At 32.1% G+C, this 20,634-nt stretch overlaps 1 protein-coding gene across 1 annotated transcript in view; it reads right to left on the reverse strand.

Annotated features, from left to right (window-relative positions):
- The window catches only part of LOC145286516 (putative chitinase 10), a 213,691-nt gene that overhangs the window by 54,689 nt on the left and 138,368 nt on the right, over positions 1-20,634 (reverse strand). Inside the window, exon 12 of the mRNA XM_080135415.1 lies at positions 10,800-10,809. Within this exon, the coding sequence (XP_079991541.1) occupies positions 10,800-10,809 (10 nt within the window). The remainder of the gene's footprint in view (positions 1-10,799; positions 10,810-20,634) is intronic.

The raw sequence follows: 20,634 nt of genomic DNA on the forward strand, positions 1-20,634 counted from the left end.
TATATATATATATATATATATATATATATATATGTTATTTTCATCGTCGATTGAAAACTTTCCTTTAAAAGTTTAAAGCAGTAAGCTGATGTTTTTTAAAAGATTAATCTCATAAACAATTAATTGAAAGTAAATATTTGTGGTTTAGTTTATATTAAACTTTTAATTATCTATTTATTTATTTATTTTTAATAAATTGTGATGTCTTCTTGAAAGACGAAATCCCCCTTTTTTTCTCTCCATGATAATGATTATAATGGGATATGGTAAACATTATTGCATTTAATTGGATTGCCTATTTTTCATTCATTAAGGATTAGTATATAAAAAATTGTATATAAAAAGTGAAATGTAATTAAAAAAAAAATATTTTCACACACACACACGCACACACACACATATATGTATATAATATAAAGCTGAATGTGTGTGTGTGTGTGTGTGTGTGTGTGTGTGTCTTGTCACGAATAGGCTCCTATATGGTTTACTATTTAAAAAAAACTGATTACATATAATGATAGAAGATATATCAAGACACAGGAATGGGCATGTTTGATCTGGCAGAACGGTGATTCATTAAAATTGCGGGGTCTGCGTTCGCGCCTGGTCCACAAAGTATGGAAATAAAAAATTAAAAAAAAACCGTTTACAAGTGTTTTTGATATAGCTGTACATAAGAATACTTTGATAAGTATGTTTTAACTTAAATAGGGATGGTATAATAAAATTGTGTGGTCTGCGTTCGCGCCTGGCCTCCACAGAATGGAAATAGACACAAACTTTAATAAAGACATTTCATATCTATTTGCGTAAGTATACTTTGATAATTATGTTTCAGTTTCAAGAAATATGGTATAATAAAATTATGGGGTGTTCATTCGGGCCTGACTTCCATAAAATGGAAATATGTCACAAAGTTTAACAAGTTTTTTTTAATATAGATCCACATAATATTGTGATAAGTGTTTCAGTGTGAACAGGTATGGCATAATAAATTATAAAATTTATCTATTTTATTTTTACTTTCATCATATTTTGCTTTGGTTTTGATACCCCCAAATTCGAAGCTATCTCTTTACAACCCTTCCTTTCCATAACCTATCATACTTTCATAAATCAGAGTCCATTTTCTGTAGGCTGTTTTTTGAACCCAGTCAACAACGGGTACTTTTGCCAGTATATATATATATATATATATATATATATATATATATATATATATATATATATATATATATATATATATATATATATGCTTGATGTGAATGAAATAGAAACAAAAATTCTAATTTACACCTGAATCTGCGCTTTTGGTCATCTGAAGATCCCCAAGAGCATGCAACCGTAATACTTTGATATATTACGAATCTCTGCGTTAGAAGGTATCCAACAACTTATATAATAAGTAGGGCTATGACATTCTTTTCATTGTTTTGACTCTCGAGTATATATCCGATATAGTTAGACACACTCAATCAACCGAGAACAACACCACTATATATAAAAGCCTATAAGACATTAACGGATACATACTCGAGAGTCAAAACAATGAAAAGCATATGCTGTTGTCATACCCCTAATAATAATAATAATAATAATAATAATAATAATAATAATAATAATAATAATAATAATTTATATATATATATATATATATATATATATATATATATATATATATATATATATATATATATATATATAGCGTGTTGGAATCAGATTTCTTGTCATTGAAAATATCAATCGACCATAAACATAAGTGAAAAATACACGCCGTAAATAGGTAATCCGATGTCCAGGTAACTTGAAGGCTGATTGTTGATATTAAAAGAAAATAACCAGTACAAAAAAGTAAAGTACTTACTTGATAGATCTCCTGCAACATTATGGAAGAGTGATCGATTGATCTCTTTATATATATATGTACATTTTTCCGGCCTCGCCTGAGAGTGTGACGTAACTTCTTCCGTTTCCACATTATGTTGTACGGTGGACAGTGACGTCACTGCGCCGGTCACAAATAACCGCCACAATTCTCTCACACTGACAGACACTTGAGCGGTAAAAAAAAAAAAAAAAAGATGACAAGACCGGATTCTTCTTCTATGGATATAAATAGCATTATTTTCTTCGCTGATTCCATTTGAATTAAAAAAAAAAAAAAAAACTTTTTATACTTTATATTGAATAACGTTCATGACGACTTCATTGTCTTCAAATTCAATGCATATAAATTCTTGTAATTAAAACTTATCTCAATTAATCATGATTATTCGAATGCAATTCATACAGGCAATCACGTAAGTACCCTCATAATATCTCTTTACCTTGATAAGTAGTGGACCAGTTTAGGCTTCTTTCCATGGGGTCCCGATTTCGAATCTTGTTAGATTCAGCCATTCTGATGAGTCGTAGACGACGAAACACGTGTCAGTGGATAATTATATTTAAAACAATATATATGCCGCTCCCTATGCGGGGATACCAAATTAGTAAAAGGGAAAATTATTCCTAACTCGCATTTAGGTAAAAATGCACTTTCGTATAAATAATTGAATTCATTCAAAAAGTATTGCAAACAAAACTAAATAACATCCACATAAAAATCGCGTTATCCAGCAGTAACCCGAGATAGAACAGTGGTAGAGGTTCAGACTTCTTTCCATGGGGTCCCGATTTCGAATCTCGCAAGATTCAGCCACTCTGATGAGTCGTAGACAACGGAGCACGTGTCAGCAGTGAATAATTATATTTAAAACAGTATATATATATATATATTGGTTCACTACTTATCCAGGTAAAAAGACATTATGAGAGTACTGACGGTATTACTTGTATGAATTACAAGTAATACGTATATAGAAAGTGTGTAAAATTATCAATGAAGTTTTCATTCGAGGAAACATAACAAAATCATGTTTATATACGATCGTTTCGGAAACGATAATCTTTTATTCATTCGATATTTACTAAATAAATCCATCGAGACATAAGTAAAATATTTCTGAATATCGTCTCCTCATCAGCATAAGTAAAAAGGGACGCAGCAATCAGATTTTTAAAAATGGTTACATATACTAACGATTATTTTTAGATTTTTAAAAATAACCCCATCTAATTTTTGCGCACCAAGAGGCCTCCTCACGGTATTAAAAAATAGAAAAGAAAACAACGTGGAAACACTCCCTTACAAAGGTCCACAAACTATATTTACTTCAATAAGCTGGTTAAAATTTGATATCTTCTTCCCCTTCCCCTTTTATTTACGCTGATAAGGAGACGATATCTAGAAATATTTTACTTATTTCTCGAATGGATTTATTTAGTAAATATCGAATGAATAAAAAGATATCGTTTCCGAAACGATCGTACATATAAACATGGTTTTGTTATCTTTCCTCCAATGAAAACTTCATTGATAATTTCACACACTTTCTACATATAGCTCTAGGTAATTACACCTATTGAGCTTATCATAACTGCAATACTCAGAGCACAGCACCTTTAAATATATTTTACTGAGACTTAGTTCATTTAGACCCTGTCTATTACCGTGTGTGTGTGTGTGTGTGTGTGTGCGTGTGTGTGTATCGATCGTAAGTATGCGTGAGCTGAAATACTAATTATTTATTTCAAAACTATATATTAAATATTCCAGAAACGTAGATGCGTTTCATTGACATGGGTAAATGAAACGATTCTACTTTTATGGAATATGAAATTGATTAATAATTTTTATGCATACATAATTACATTATATATATATATATATATATATATATATATATATATATATATATATATATATATATATATATATATATATATATATATACCAGGTTAAAGGTATTTCGGAATGTATATATATATATATATATATATATATATATATATATATATATATATATATATCCACAGATAGAATATTCCGCTATATCATAGATCTTCAGGGCATCTAGACCAGTACCCATCCCGAACTAATTGATAGTCGGCAGTTTTACCGCTGAGATTAATGGTGACTATGTATGGTACCCGCAAACGATATCATCAAATGTCTAATAATATAAACATTTGACCGCCGCTTTTACAGTGCCCAATTTGTTTGTTTATTTATAAAAATTGTATGAAACAAATAAGTCTTGTTTGATCTTGAGAAAGACATTTGGCATAAAGATGCAGAAACACATATGCACATATGTAACCAATAATGCTTGTCCGTTTGGCTGTTTCCCACCCGACTATAACTTGGATGTCTTCAAGTCCAACATAAACAATTTCCTGATTAATCGCCCCCTTAAGTAAGACGCTTTATCTAATCTCCAATACCAACTATTACTATGATATTATCCCAGTGATTATTGTACACACCATAATCCATATCCCCGAGTGGCTTCCGGGCCTTGATAAGTGGTGATCCCCCATGTAAAAAAAAAATCACATTCTAATTGCTAAATCTCAATTAACTGTACGCACAGAATTAGCTTTACTTGGGATAACTAAATAAATGTATATTTTACTTCGCTTTGTCTGTCTGTCTCTCCGTTCCATCTTTTTTTCGGAAACTACTTGGCCGATCTGGTTGAAATTTTGTATGGATATTTGTTACTATGGGGTTCAACGATATAGTACACAGGGATTAATAGGAATCAGTAATCACAAAACCACATTAACTGTAAAGGTTTTCTTGGATACTACTGGCAGATTTGGCTAAAATTTTGGACATTTATTATGATAAGGTGCAGCGAACTAAGTATATTGGTATCTTTTTGGTGAGCAGGGATTAATAGGAATTAATATAGATTTGTATTTAATGCCAAAATGAGCGCAAATTTAACCATATTCAATCATTAATTTGCCATAAAGCACCGATTGCAAGTCCAAATAAATAAATAATGAAATATATGCTCCTATAATCTTTTTTCGTATATTGATATTCATATTAAAACGCTTTTTTCTATTTATTTAAAAAAAAAATACAACTTTGTTATATATGGATCGTGGAATTGCATTCATCTGCAAAAGAACTTGCATATTATTTTAAACATTCATTTTAATTAATTCCTATTAGTTCTTTTTTTTTGGTTTTCTTATTGTATGATCATCTTTAGTTAACTATTACGTGTAATTATATTCATCCAGTTATTCTACATGATTTATACTTGCGTAATATTTGCATAAAAGGCTTATAGTAAATACAAACCTCTTTCTATATATATTTATGTATGCGTTTTTATATTTGTTTAAAAAATTTGGCTAGCAGACAGTTTGGTCTACAGGCATGAAACTTAATATATATGGTATTCGAACCCGTGAAAACATTTATATTTGGGCTTTAAAAAGCGTGAAAATTAAAAAAAAAAAGAAATGAAATTTGCCAGGTGAAGGTCGAACAACTGCATTACAAATATGCATGCGTAACGTAATAGCTAATGGTTTATGTTTTAATTTTTAGCCTTGCAGCAAATATGTATCCATAACTCAGGCATTAACGTCAAAGGAAAGAGTAAATCGTAAGCTAAACGTTTTGGTTTCGATTCTCGGTGGTGGCGCACGAGTCCTTTTTTTTTTTTTTTTAACTTTTAAGTCATTACTATATATTGGGTCCAATAAAAAATAAATACGAAATCTGCATTAATCAAAATATCACATTTAAGTGCGTTTTACGACCGGGCAATGCCGGGTGGCTTGCTAGTAATAAATAAACTAAAGTCTTATATAGTGTTAAAATTATAATTCCGAATTAAATACAAGACGCCGCCAGTTAGTATGAAAAATGCAGCAGACAAAATCTCTGAGTTAAAAAAAAAAAAATTTATTTGACACACTTAAAGTGAGAACTGCTTATCTCCCTTTCAAACAAAGGGAGCGAGACTCATTTGTCGCGAGAAATAAATAAGCAGTGAGGGAGTAACAAAACTAAACACTGATTAGTTAGAAAAGATGACCGACGCTGGTTAGTTATAAAAACAATATTAATACGTAAGTCCATGTAATTAACCCGATAATTTCCTTCGGGATTGAATCACGAACGTTTCTATGTAGTTTACTTGTTATAAGTAATATTTTCATACTCAATCAATCTATCTATCTATCTATCTATCTATCTATCTATCCATCCATCTATTTAGTCATCCACAGACAAATTGTTTCCTTGTAACTCAACTTTTTAGTGCAGCGAGTCTGCTGCCCATCCAAAGCCAGGAATCGAACCTATGATTATCTAGTTGTTAGTCGACACCGACCGACCGACCGACCTACCTACCTAACTACCTACCTACCTTTATAAATGTAAGGCTTGGAAGCAAAAGAGAATAGCAAGCCGATCGGTAGTGAAAGGGTGCGTGCTGATTATGTGACGAATTCAGGGAGTGGTCAAACTGGCTATGCAGTGTCCGTGTTGTGTGCGAGCGGAAAAAAAAAGTTAAAGTAAAACTTGCGGAGAATGCTCTGTTTTACGGTTGTTGTAAAAATGGATCGAAAAGTTAAATTTCGTTCCGTTTTAATCATTTTTTTAATGATACCCCCCCCCACCAAAACGAAAATAATCGAAAGGATAACATTCAACGATCGTACTTATATATATATATATATATATATATATATATATATATATATATATATATATATATATATATATATATATATATATATATATATATATATATATATATATAAAAGAAAAAATGATTTTTTTTATAAAAATAAAATTTTATTAACAAAAATGAAATAATTTAATTTTTAAAGAAAAAGTCAATTTGGTATACCTTTTTGGCATTTTTTTACATAAGTCCAACATACTGTTCACATTGGAAATGTCGACTTTTATAGGTTTTCGGGTTTGCTTAGAACAAATAAACACCCTCAACCTCCCCATGTTAAGAATGCCTTTCGGAATAGAGACCCCCGACCTCCCCATATTAAGAACGGCTTTCGAAATAGAGACCCTCAACCTCCCCATGTTAAGTACGGCTTTCGAAATAGACACCCCCAACCTTGTCAGTATACCAGGAAACCTATAAAAGTTGACATGTCGAATGCGAACGATGAATGACGTAATGTAAAAATGTACCGAATTTAAAAAACGGAACGAAATTTAAATTTCCGTACCATTTTTGCAACAACCGTAAAACAGCATTCTCCGCAAGTTTTACCAAAGTTAATAATAATATTATAGGATTTAAAAAAAAATTGTTTAATTTTACGCGATTTTATTTTTGATTTCAATAAACATTCGACTATTAGCGAATACAATAATTCAATGCATAATTACTAAATACACACACTCGTGAAGTTGTCTCTATATTTTACTTCTAATTATAGAAAATAAGGTGTGTGCATATATATATATATATATATATATATATATATATATATATATATATATATACAGCTGTACCCGGCCACGCGTTGCTGTGGCTCAGTTTGTTAAAATGGAACACATTCCTCAAGAAAAATTGCATTTTGTATTGTTTATTTATATATTTATCAATAAAAGTTGTTTTATTTTCCACAAAAAAGATTAATTTTTTACCATAAATTGTTAGGTTAAAGCTTTTTTTTTTTTCCTCAGGAAAACTTTTATTAAAAGAAAGTTGGCAGCAAACGTTTCTTTTTGAAAACGGAATTTTTATTATAAAAAGAACAGATGAATGCTTTATATGAACACAGTAAATAGTTAGGTGAAAGTAGAGAAAAGTTTGATTTTTTTTCAAGAGAATGTACAAATTATTTTTTTGTCAATAGATGTTAAGAAAATAAACAGAAAAAAATACTCCCATAATTAATTAATTAATTATGCAAAAAAAAAAAAATATATATAAATAAATAAAATGTTGATTTTGTGTTTCAATATTTGAACAACGCTCGGTTGAATCCGGTGATTGCCGTTCGAACCCTAACCATTATTGGAATCCGGGAGGCGGGTCAAATTATGTATGAGTACCAGTCTTTTTAATTTCGTCTTTTGTTCAATTTTTTGAGTGGGTTATCAGCGATTGCAAACTAACAAATTCAACCAAAATGCAAATTCTACAATTAAATAATTTAAAAAAGTGCTGAGCTTCTAATACAAATCCTAGTAAACCAACCCCCTTATTGGAAACACTCAAGGGAAGGATGAAACAAAATTATTGCCAGTATGTTTGGGAGAGGTTCAATTTTTTCCTTTTTTTCTCAATATTTTAAGCAGATTTCACACCCAGCTACCAGATTTTTCTGGGTCGCTCGGTTTTTAAAATAATGTAAGTAGATCTAGATGTTTATAACTTACGATAAAACTTGTTGAGTAGGGGCTGTTTTACAGTTATAAAAATGGAACGGGATCTTCATTTCATTCCGTTTTAATCCTTTTTTAATTGTCCCCCCCAAACGAGTATAATCAAAAGAATAACATTCAACAATTGTACTTCGAATTTGGGGGGTATCAAAACCAAAGCAAAATATGAGGAAAGTAAAAATAAAATAGATAAACCCCATAAGTTATTATACCATACCTGTTCACACTAAAACACATCACAATATTCTGTGGATCTATATTAAAAAACCTTGTTAAACTTTGTGACATATTTCATTTCTATGGAGGTCAGGCGCGAACGAACACCCCATAATTTTATTATACCATATTTCTTCAAACTGAAACATAATTATCAAAGTATACTTACGCAGATAGATATGAAAAGTCTTTATTAAATTTTGTGCCTATTTCCATTCTATGGAGGCCAGGCGCGAACGCAGACCACACAATTTTATTATACCATCCCTATTTAAGTTAAAACATACTTATCAAAGTATCCTTATGTACAGCTACATACTTATCAAGTATCCTTATGTACAGCTATATAAAAAACACTTGTAAACATTTTTTTTTTAATTTTTAAATTTTTTATTTCCATACTTTGTGGACCAGGCGCGAACGCATACCCCACAATTTTAATGAACCACCGTTCTGCCAGATCAAACATACGTATTCCTGTGTCTCGATACATATTCTATCATTATATGGAATCAGTTTTTTTTTAAAATAGTCAACTATTCGTGACCACACACACACACACACACACACACACACACACACACACACACACACACACACAGAAACAGACATTCAGCTTTATATTATAGATAAATAAATAAAAAGGAACAAACCGTATTATGTGTTCATCAACGTTTCGCCTTTATTTCGAGACTTCCTCTGGATGAATGAGATTAAGAAACACCAGCACAAAATATTTGAAAATGTTTCATATATATATATATATATATATATATATATATATATATATATATATATATATATATATATATATATATATATACATATATATATATATATATATAGCCTTTGAGATTTGAAAAAAAATCACTCGACCGCTGGTCGAGCGTGAGGGAAAATTTACTTAACCCAAAATATTTTTACTCGTCCGATTTTATGTCTTTTTTTCAGTCAATAATAGTAAATAATTTTACAACAGTTCAATTATATTTTTCTTCTTTATTCTTAATAAAAATATCAACAAACTATTCTTCCGATACCAAAATTATGTCGTAAAATATCATACAAAAATTAAAATATCTAGCCTAAACCGTGGGTGTTGAAAAAAGTGTTACGAAATCTGCGGGTATTCACGATTGTGAACTGAAATCTCCTGGTACGTGATCTCCGTGGCCCGAAATCTCCGATATTCAAAATAAAAAACAAACCTTTAGCTGAAATGAACAAGATTTCTTAGAAAATCGGCATGGTTTATATGGTTTAATATCTTTTTAAAATTTAAACGGTCAATTTTTCTTTGTAATTTATGGAAAAAAAAACTTTTATATAGAACAGAAATTGGTCTCTTGTTTCTATTAAAACAAAGAATTCACATCGGAACAACATTCTAAAATTTAGAATATTATTTTTAAAATTGGGTATCGATGATTTTTTGAAAGTTGCGCAAAAAAGAGCATGCAAATATCTGAATTTATATAATTGAGAAAAATATGATTACTTGTTGTATAATTTAATTTTCGGTGCGTGCTTGACGGAACGATGCATTTTTTTCCTCTTTCAAATGTTCGTCTTTACTTTTGTAAGCATGAAGTGTATGTAGTTTTATCGTCAAAGAATTTTTTTCCAAATGAATTTCAAAATCAAAGAGCTAAATGAAGGCGACATTTTGACTACACTCCGAATGTGTAAATTTGACCTCTTTTGACCTTTAGTGTGACCACTCTTTTCAATACGATATTCCAACGGTCTCACAGCTAGAGATGAAAGAATTCACAAATTATGAGACATAGGTACTTCTAAATCACCGCATATTTGAGGGTCGTAAAATAAATGGGGGTTCCCCGTTTCTTTATTTAAAGAAATTTTATTGACTGGCGGGCGAGTGATTTACGACTTTTAGTCGCCCCAAGAAATTTTCAATCGACTGTGGCGACCGGTCGTGTAAAGTCTCAAAGGCTGTATATATATATCCGTACAATTCTATTGTAAATGTTTGTATAAATTTTACCATGTTTTAATTTAATTATCTTTCTATGTTCCTGTTGTTAAATTATTATTTTTTTAATTATTGGCAAATATTATATAAAAATTATGTTACGCTGAAAATTTCACATTCTTGCGAGCAAGGAAATTATTAAACTCTTGCATATAAAAATCCTACGAAATCTGTGATTTAAAAAAGAAAGAAATATTTTTCTATTATACTTTTCTTTGGTGAAAATATTAAATAAACAATGCTTAATTCAATGGTAATATCGGTAGTTCGAGAAATTCATTTTTCTTCGAGTTATATCGAATTCATTAATACGGACTTTAGGGGCTTTTTTCGTAATGTTTCTGTAAAAAGTATTTTATTTTTTATTGTTACAAATTACGATGCTTTATTTATATACAAAAAGCGAAAATAAATTCTTGCGTTTTTTATTTACTACTGAAAACCATAACTTTAGTAAAGGTATTTTTTGTTTAAACAAAATAATACATTTTCACTAAGATTTAAACAAAAAATAATTCCGCGATCATTATTTTATAAATACTGAATATTTCATTAAAATTGGTTAATTTCCTGATTTTTGGTGAATTTTTAAGTAAAGGGAGGGGTCAAAATGTTTATACATTTTGAGCGTCGGCATTCAGTTTGCCCGTATCTACCATTTTTCGATGAATATTTGAGAGGAAACCGACCACATGTGGTTAATTTAAATTAAATTTCAATCACATTGTTACATTATAAATAATTACGTGATCAAATCCATTTAAAATTTACCGATTAGAATCTGATATTTAAAAAAATTATTTCATACAACATGATAAGAATTTGTTTACATTAAGCGAGACCACTGCTTGTCCTGGTGATACCAAAAATTCCTTTAAGTGATGCCACGTGACGGCAGGCGGTGATAAATATGTACCCAAATAAAAAAAATGGCAACATCGGAACAAAGAAAACCACCTATTTATAAAAGAAAAATTAAGTATAATGTTATAATTAAAAAGAGATATATAAAAACACGCATGGGCACAGTAAACATATTATACCAAAATGTCGAAGCAATCGGTCCAGTGATTATTTAGACTATTAATAACGAACGAACAAAGAATTATATATATATATATATATATATATATATATATATATATATATATATATATATATATATATATATATATAAGATTCACTCCTAAACTAATTTACTGATCTTTATGAATTTTGGTTGTTGGGTTGTTTTGTCTTACAGTATATCAACCTTTTTTCAGGTTATTTAATGCCGAATCCAGTAATTTTAGAAAAAAAGTTTGATGCATCAAGTATTTTATATCCTAAGATATTTATTCGTGGTGTTTGGTTTGGTTTGGTTTGGTTGCTTTGTTTTGCGGCATATCAACATCCATTGGATTATTTAATGCTAAATCCATTAATTTTGAAAAAAAGTGTTTATGCTTCCAATTGGTTATATCTTCAAATATTTATTCATGGGGTTTGATTTGTTTGTTTTGTAGACGAAAACTGTTGTTTTTGTTTTCGACTTGGCAGAACCTGGTTGAGTTTTGCAACGAGGAAGGGTAAAAAACAAACAATAACATAAATGCTCGGTGCATTTAAGCCAGGAAGCTGTTATCTTCAGACAGCTTGATCTGGTAGCACTGTGATCAAATATGGTAGGCGCAAAGGCGAGTGATGTGGTCTGAATTTAGTTTAATTTAGTTTTATACAGAGGTGTGTGTGAAAGCCTTTCGTGAATATTCAGATATTTCCGATTTAACAATAGGTATTTGACATGAATTAACAAATATTCACCAAATTTATTTGAATTATTTTGAAGAACTTTAAGATGGCATAAAAGGAGCATAAAATGCATTAAATTGGACCCATATGTATGAAACTACAATTAAACAAGATTCCCTAAATTAAATTCTCTTAAGGCACCTTAAGCCTTAAATCTGAGATATTTTCTAGAATCATGTATTAGATTTTAGTCTAAATTATATTAAGGATTCTAAACCTAAGGTATGAGGTCCATTCAAAAAGTTTCCAGACTTTTTTCGTATTGATACTTTTATTGATAGTGCACACATGAAACTCTAGTCCCCTTCGAAGTAATCGACTCCCCTTCCCCGGGATGCAATGCACTTTTTATACCGTCCAATTGAAGTCCTCATGTGTAAACGTGTCAAAGCCTTTCATATTCTTAATTTTCTCATAATGACAGCCTCTAAGGTTTTCCTTGAGCTTAGGGAATAACTAAAAGTCACATGGAGCAAGGTCTGAACTATAGGGAGGTTGAGGAACATTCGCACAAATCTTCCGCATCTTCAATTCCTTGTGAATTATTGTGTGTACAGTTCCCACACTGACATGAAACTGTGCACGTATTGTCTATATAGACATACGACGGTCCTTATCCACGAATTTCTTTCGTCAATGAACTCTGATGTTCTGACTTCCTTACTCCTCCTACACCTCTCGTAATATCTTGTAGACTCCCTGCCTTCCTTGAATCTCTTATGTCACTCAAAAACTGATGCTCGAATCATCCAAAGTAGTCTGAAGCATTCCATAGTTTCTATGGCATTTTCCCAAGTTTAAAACATAATTTTATTGCGTGTCGTTCTTCTAAAGTGTCCCCACGTCCAGATTGCATTTTTGAAATTCACCAGCTGTGACAATCATGCTTTAGTAGGGTGTATTCCAATTTCTGCTGTAGCTGTTCATTTGAACCTGAAATCATAAATATTAGTTAGTAATCCCATAAGATGTATAGCAATAACATACTTAATATTCTAGAGTGTACGTCAATTATAGATACCTGTACAAAAAAGTTTATATTATTCATAGCATCATACATTGGTTTTAATCTTTATAAGTGGGTATAAAAAATACAAACCTGTTTTGCTCAGAAATTTACTTCACTTATTCTGGCACGGGTATTCTTTATCTCTCTCTCTCTCTCTTTCTCTCTCTCTCTCTCTCTCTCTCTCTCTCTCTCTCTCTATATATATATATATATATATATATATATATATATATATATATATATATATATATATATATATAATTTTTAAATACCTACAAAACAACTGTTTCATTTTTCGGGAATCATCAGTGCAGGGAGTGACGATTACTGCCGGTCGGGATCTCTGACTCCATTGGCAAGGAACAAATCCACACGACGAACTTTAACCGCGAGAAATACGGATGAAATTTAAGCATTTATTTTTAAATATCAAAACGTCTGTCCATAGTGATTTAATCATTATAACATCATGATCTGCACATGTTACTTAAGTGACTTTCATTTCAACTGTAAAAGGTTCCACAATAAGAACTGAGTTCTTAAAAGAACTGACGTAATTATTATTATAACAAGTTTTCGGGAATCATCAGTACAGGGTGTCATGATTACCGCCGGACGGGAGATTAAACCCCGATTACGATGCCATCTCTGACTCCATTGCACAAATCCACACAGCCAACTTTAACCGCGAGAAATATTGTTGAAATTTAAACATCCGTCCATAGTGATCTAATGATTATAACATGATCTGAGCATGCTAGCTTAAGCGATAAACACCCTCCCATATATATATATATATATATATATATATATATATATATATATATATATATATATATATATATATATACGAGAGGCGTGCAATAAGTAATGCCCCTGACCCACTTCGCATAGCAGTAGAGCAACGAAACTTGGCACAGTTATTAGTCTTTCTCTACATAGAAACCACCCAGAGTTATGAATTTCTCCCATCGTTTGATGCAGCTCTGGAGACCGTTTTTGTAGACCACCCCAGGTTGTTCCTCCAACCACGACGTCACTTCAGAAATCAAGGCTGCATCATCTATGAAACGCTTTCCTTTCAAAAACAACTTCATGGCTAGGAAGAGGTGAAAGCCAGAGGGTGCAAGGTCAGGAGAGTCGGGAGGATGGGGAAGGATTTCATAACCACACGCCCGTGCTTCTGATCTGGCGACATGCGAGTTGTGGACCGGAGCGTTGTCCTGCAGGAGAAAGGTACGTTTGCTGATCTTGCCCCGCCTCTTGATTTTGATAGCTTCCCTTATTTTTCTCAAAAGTGAAGCATAATAGGCTCCTGTAATTGTGGCACCCTTTGCCAGGAAATCTGTCATCACTACTTCGTCCTGGTCCCACAAGTCTGTGAGTATGACCTTGTCAGCGGAGGGCTGCACCCTTGCCTTCTTTGGAGGTGGTGAGTTCAAGTGCTTCCACTGCATTGACTGGGCGTTGGTCTCTGGATCATAGTGATGGACCAGGTCTCATCCTGTGTAATCAGTTTTGAAAAACTTTGACTCATCTTCTTGGCACATCTCCAAATTCATCCTCGAGCACTCGACGCGTTCTCGCTTCTGGAATGGTGTGAGCAACCTGGGAATCCATCTGGCAGACACCTTGGTCATGAATGATAGTTTCCACAGACCCTGTACTAATCTTGACATCTTGGGCTATTTGGCGAATAGTGATGTGCCGATCTTCCAATATGGCAGCCTCAATTTGACGGACAGATGCCTCATCAATGGCAGATCGGGGGCGACCAAGTCTGGGAGCTGTTTCTACAGACTTCCGGCCATGTTTGAATTCAGGATGCCAGTGTTTTACAAGGTCATATGATGGGGCATTATCACCATATGTCTCTTTCATTTCATCAAAAGTCTTCTGTGGTGTGCGTCCTTTCAAATACAAAAACCTGATCACTGTTCGACTGCGTACAAAATAATATTATGTCGAAAATAAAGAGTTTTAATGGGGAACTTATTGAATGTGACAAAAGTACGGTGACACTAAAATAAATTTATTAACGTTTAAAAACGATTAAAATATTGGCACAACGAGGGGGGAATACCATTGGATGAGACTATACGCATATGTACCTACGCGCTCTATGATGGTCGCCTGACTGCTCCACGGTTTTCTAAAGAGATTCTTATTGAACTCATTTTAATATGCACAAAATCCGTGGAGTTTAGTTTTTGTGATATTATGTAATGTCAGGTCGCCGGGGTTTCAATGGGGAGTCCGTTAACCCCAACTTTAGCGGATATTTTCGTCGGCTACCATGAATCCGTTATGTTCAATTCTATAACTAAACCCATTGCATATTTCAGATATGTTGACGACACTTTTGCTATTTTTCCATCGCAAGGTGAAGCGTCGGTATTTTTTAATAGGTTGAATTCTTTGTATGGGGCTTTTAAGTTCACTATGGAAAGTTAGAAGGACAATTCGCTTCCCTTCTTGGATGTTCTTGTCGAACATTCAAGGAGGGGGGGGGCTTTCTCACTACAATTTATAGAAAGCCGACATTTACTGGCCTATATGTGAACTGGTTGTCTTTTGTACCAAAATCACGTAAGGTCGGTCTAATTAATACTTTGGTACATAGAGCCCTCATGATTTGTTCGCCTAACAGATTAGACGCCGAACTCGATAAGATCAGGGAAATATTCATCAATAATGGTTATCCTGTTGACTTTATTGATGACTGTATTTTCAAAAAGGTTGCTGATTTTAAATCCCCTAAAAAGTTTGGACTCTTGAAATGTCTGGTTTATTTAAAATTACCGTGGATTGGGGAAAAGAGTAATAGACTTTCCAAACAGATTCGCAGAAGTATTTACGACTGCTTTTATTCTGTGTCCTTGCGTTTGGTATATACTACGAGACCTGCTTTTCCGTCTTTTCGCAAGGATAGTTTGCCTTACATCCAAAATAGCCATATTGTATATCAATTTAAATGCCAGTGCGATGCTGGTTATGTTGGGCGAACATCATTGCATCTTTTGACTCGTATAAAACAGCATGTTCCATCGAAGATCAGACAAGGGAGGATGGGATCTGGTGGTCTCCCTCCTTCTGCAGCCTTGGACTCTGTTATTGGCCAGCATTTGGTTGACAACCCGTGCCGTGCCGATAGATATAAAATAGAATGGTTTGAGGTGCTACATAGAGCGGACTCCAGAAACCATTTAAAGATTTTGGAGTCTGTCTCTATTGCGGTGCGTCAACCTTCTTTGTGCCGGCAAAAAGAAACATCCAACGCATTGTTTCTCTTTGGGGAACTTTGAATCTTTTCTCCCGTTTTTTTTTCCTCGTTGTGCCAATATTTTAATCGTTTTTAAACGTTAATAAATTTATTTTAGTGTCCCCGTACTTTTGTCACATTCAATAAGTTCCCCATTAAAATTCTTTATTTTCGACATAATATTATTTTGTACGCTATCGATTTTCTCCTGATGAGATGATAGCCGAAAGAGCTCTTGAGAAACTTCCGCTTATTATTTTCCAAACTGTATATAAATTCTGTACCTCCAAACATATATATATATATATATATATATATATATATATATATATATATATATATATATATATATATATATATATATATAGCTTTGAACAAGATATCCGGAGACATACCGAGCTGGGAAACAAATAATTCATTAAGGGGAACGCGACAATTCATTAATAAAAACGATTTAAGAGTAAATTTATATATTTATAAATTAGCGATTATGAAAAAAAAAAAAAAAAAAAAAAAAAACTAAAATAAACCTCGAGACGTCTTTCAACCGATATATTGTCAAGAGAAAACATCGGCGGTTACGATTAAGAAAAAAAAAAGGTAATTGACCATCCCTCTTGAGAAAGCCCGCATAACACTGGCGAAACGTCAGGCCTCTAGGTCTCTCCGCCTCCATTTTCGATTTCATATATATATATATATATATATATATATATATATATATATATATATATATATATATATATATATATTTGTGAGTGGAAAGATACTGTAACTTTACCAATATTTCAATCATAGTCATTTGCTTTCTTACTTTTGTATATGAATTACAAACTATCTGATATTTCCTCAAAACCTCTGGCCCTTGATGGAGGGGAGACTAAAACTTGCTGCTATGGTTTCAAATGATCTGAAATAACAGCAAGAGCAGACTTGATTACAAATATTTGTCATATGTAATAATATATGATATATCTGCCTTCTTTGGTTTTCATACATAAAGTAAATTTCACAGTGCATAAGGATTATTTGATACTTGACATATTCATAATCGTACTCTATCTCCAAAAGAGGGGAGATATAACATATGAGAAATATTTGGGATCAAGTCTCCCCTTCCTGTCATTTCAGATCATTTGTAATCATAGCAGCAAGTTTCAATCTCCACTCTATCAAGGCCAGAGACCTTGGGGATATATATATATATATATATATATATATATATATATATATATATATATATATATATATGTATATATATATATATGCAGCATTTTTTAGAGTTTTATTATTAATAATAAAATAAAATTTTATGGCTTAATTACGAAAACCGATCTTGCGACGCTATCTTTAAAAAAATCTGAAGGAAAAGCGGAGATAATTCCAAATAATTCAAACTTGCGAAATTTTAAAACGTCACACTTAAGATGGTCAATGGGGAGAGCTTGTAAAAAACTCAAATTCGCTTTAAAATGATTTGTTTATTTAAAAATACACCTACTTGATCAATTTATATGATCTTGAGTAAACGCTATAACTATTTCCGTCACAGGTACGCACGTCATACATATATATTTTTTTTAAATTTTAGACAAATATCACGTTTTTAAATCAGTCATAAGGAAATGAAAGAAGTACAAAAGGACGTATTGTAATGTAAGATGTTTGTAGCGGAAACGTCTCGTATGTTTGACGGTGCGGCGGCGATGACGCGTTTTAAGTCGTCCCGCCGAAGTAACACCATTTCCTGTTCGTCATTTAATGCTATAAATAACTTGCGAAAGAAACAACAATAAGAGACACCAACATAAAAAGTAACAATCAGATGAAATCAGGAAAAAGACTGCAAAAAATCCCATGGAGTCAGTGATGATGCCAGTAAAAGGCTCGCAGATGTTATCTGCCCTTGGGAATGAGATCATTTTCTTGTCTATTATCTCCCCTCCCCTGTCGTTGAAAGTAAAACTGTGGATCTGTGATAAATCACCCTTTTGAAGGAGCCACAGCCCCTCACCCCCATTTCGGGGACTTATACTTGGTTTTCCTTGAATGTACTTGAATGGAGAACAATATAATTTGATATTAAAACAGAGACAGTAATCTTTACCTCGACTCAGACTGATGTTTATAAAATCTTAGCCGAGTCAAATTAATCTGGGTAGACAGTGGCAAAAAAGTCAAACCTACTCAGCGGTTATCAAGTTTGGTAAAACCATGACATTTCAATTTCTTTTATTTTATATCTATCTATCTATCTATCTATCTATCTATCTATCTATCTATCTATCTATCTATCTATCTATCTATCTATCTATCTATCTATCTATATCATTGTTCGTTTTAAATGAATATTCCTTAATATTTTACATCGTATTGATTATTTTTTTTTTCATATAGAGTAATTAGATTACTCGTTCCAAAACAGGTAAAATTAATTCTCCCAACAGAAAAGTTTTGCACCACTTTGATATCTTCCCTACGAAAATTGAAATCAAGATGTAATGGCACGAAACCACAATAGTCATTTTGTTCAAAATCCATTACATAATTTTAATCCTAGAAAATATCTAAAGTTTAAGTCTTAAGGTCAAGAAGAAATGGGAATTCAGAGAATATTGCTTAATGTGTAATGACTATGGATCAAATCTATGCAAATTTCGTATATTTGAATATCAAAATGGCAGGTTGTCCCCATATCATGTTCCCTAAAACCCTTCAAAATGCGACCAAAACAAAACAAAAAACAACAGGATATTTTGGAATATTTATTAATTGGTGTCTATGACCTTATCTTAAAATTACATGAAAATGAGAAATATAAGAATTTTCGACCCCTTTTCACGGCCTTTTTAAATGAAACTGAATATGATCCACAACTGAAAATCTTGCGCGGCCCAAAAGTGAAAATGATCGGTTAATTAGTTTAGCGGAGAATCCTTTACATACAAATCTATAAACATATAAACATACTTAATGCCCCCTTTAGTGTGTGTGTGTATGAGAGTGAGTGAGAGAGAGAGAGAGAGAGAGAGAGAGAGAGAGAGAGAAAGAGAGAGAAAGATGGGTTGGTATAGAAAGGTAAGTATATAAAACAACAAATAGTAAGCATCAATCAGAAGTAACATTTTTGGGGAATCCATCATCAAGCCCAAATATCAGCTGACGTGATATTGTAAACAAACACAGACGGAATTTGATGAACGACATTATCATTATTATTTTTTTTTTGATTTTTACATTTTTTGTTTGCGAATTAGCCCACTGGGCAAATTATTCCTTGTAATATGTAATATTCAACAGAGATTCTATAATAATACATACGCAACCGGCATGAATTAAAATATCATATTTAAGCATATTGTATGACCGGGAAACTCCATGCGTCCAGCTAGTTACTTATATATATATATATATATATATATATATATATATATATATATATATATATATATATATATATATATATAGTGAATAAATGACAAAATACTATATTCCAAAGTTCATGATGTTGACCCTCTTATAATTTATTCCTTTAATTCAGTTGACATTTACAATTCTTGACAGTATCTGTTTCGTAGCGCAAAATCAATCACTTAATTATTATATCAATCAGTGAATCTACCATGATTAACTCATCAGTAGAAATAGTCAGAATCAATCCGTCAAAAGGAAATAAAGTGCATTTTGACATGATTAAAATCCGAAAATTGGAAGAGAAGCTGTAAATTCCGAAAAGCGTAATGGAAACATATTATAAGGTATTTTACGGCTTCTCTTTCAATTTTCAGATTTTAATGTCTGTCACTAATGTGGCAGCTGTTAACCAGAAACTTTACAGACCAAGTTTATGGTTATCTTTAGAACAATGATGTTCTCCATGATGAACAGAAAGGATGGCAGCGCTGATCGAGACGTACCAAGGATCAACTAATGATTGATCAGGCAGTGTTGCAGGATGCAAAGATGAAGAAGAGGAATTTGAGTGTAACATGGATCTGTGAAACACTATCGATGATGAAGATTGCTGGAAATGTTATAGGCCTTCTGGAGACAATATGGCTCAGTGAAAAACGGTTCTGACAGCA

Source organism: Euprymna scolopes, chromosome 10 (assembly GCF_053919585.1).
Source record: "Euprymna scolopes isolate OS-2025 chromosome 10, ASM5391958v1, whole genome shotgun sequence".
In the NCBI taxonomy this organism is placed as follows: Eukaryota; Metazoa; Mollusca; class Cephalopoda; order Sepiida; family Sepiolidae; genus Euprymna; species Euprymna scolopes.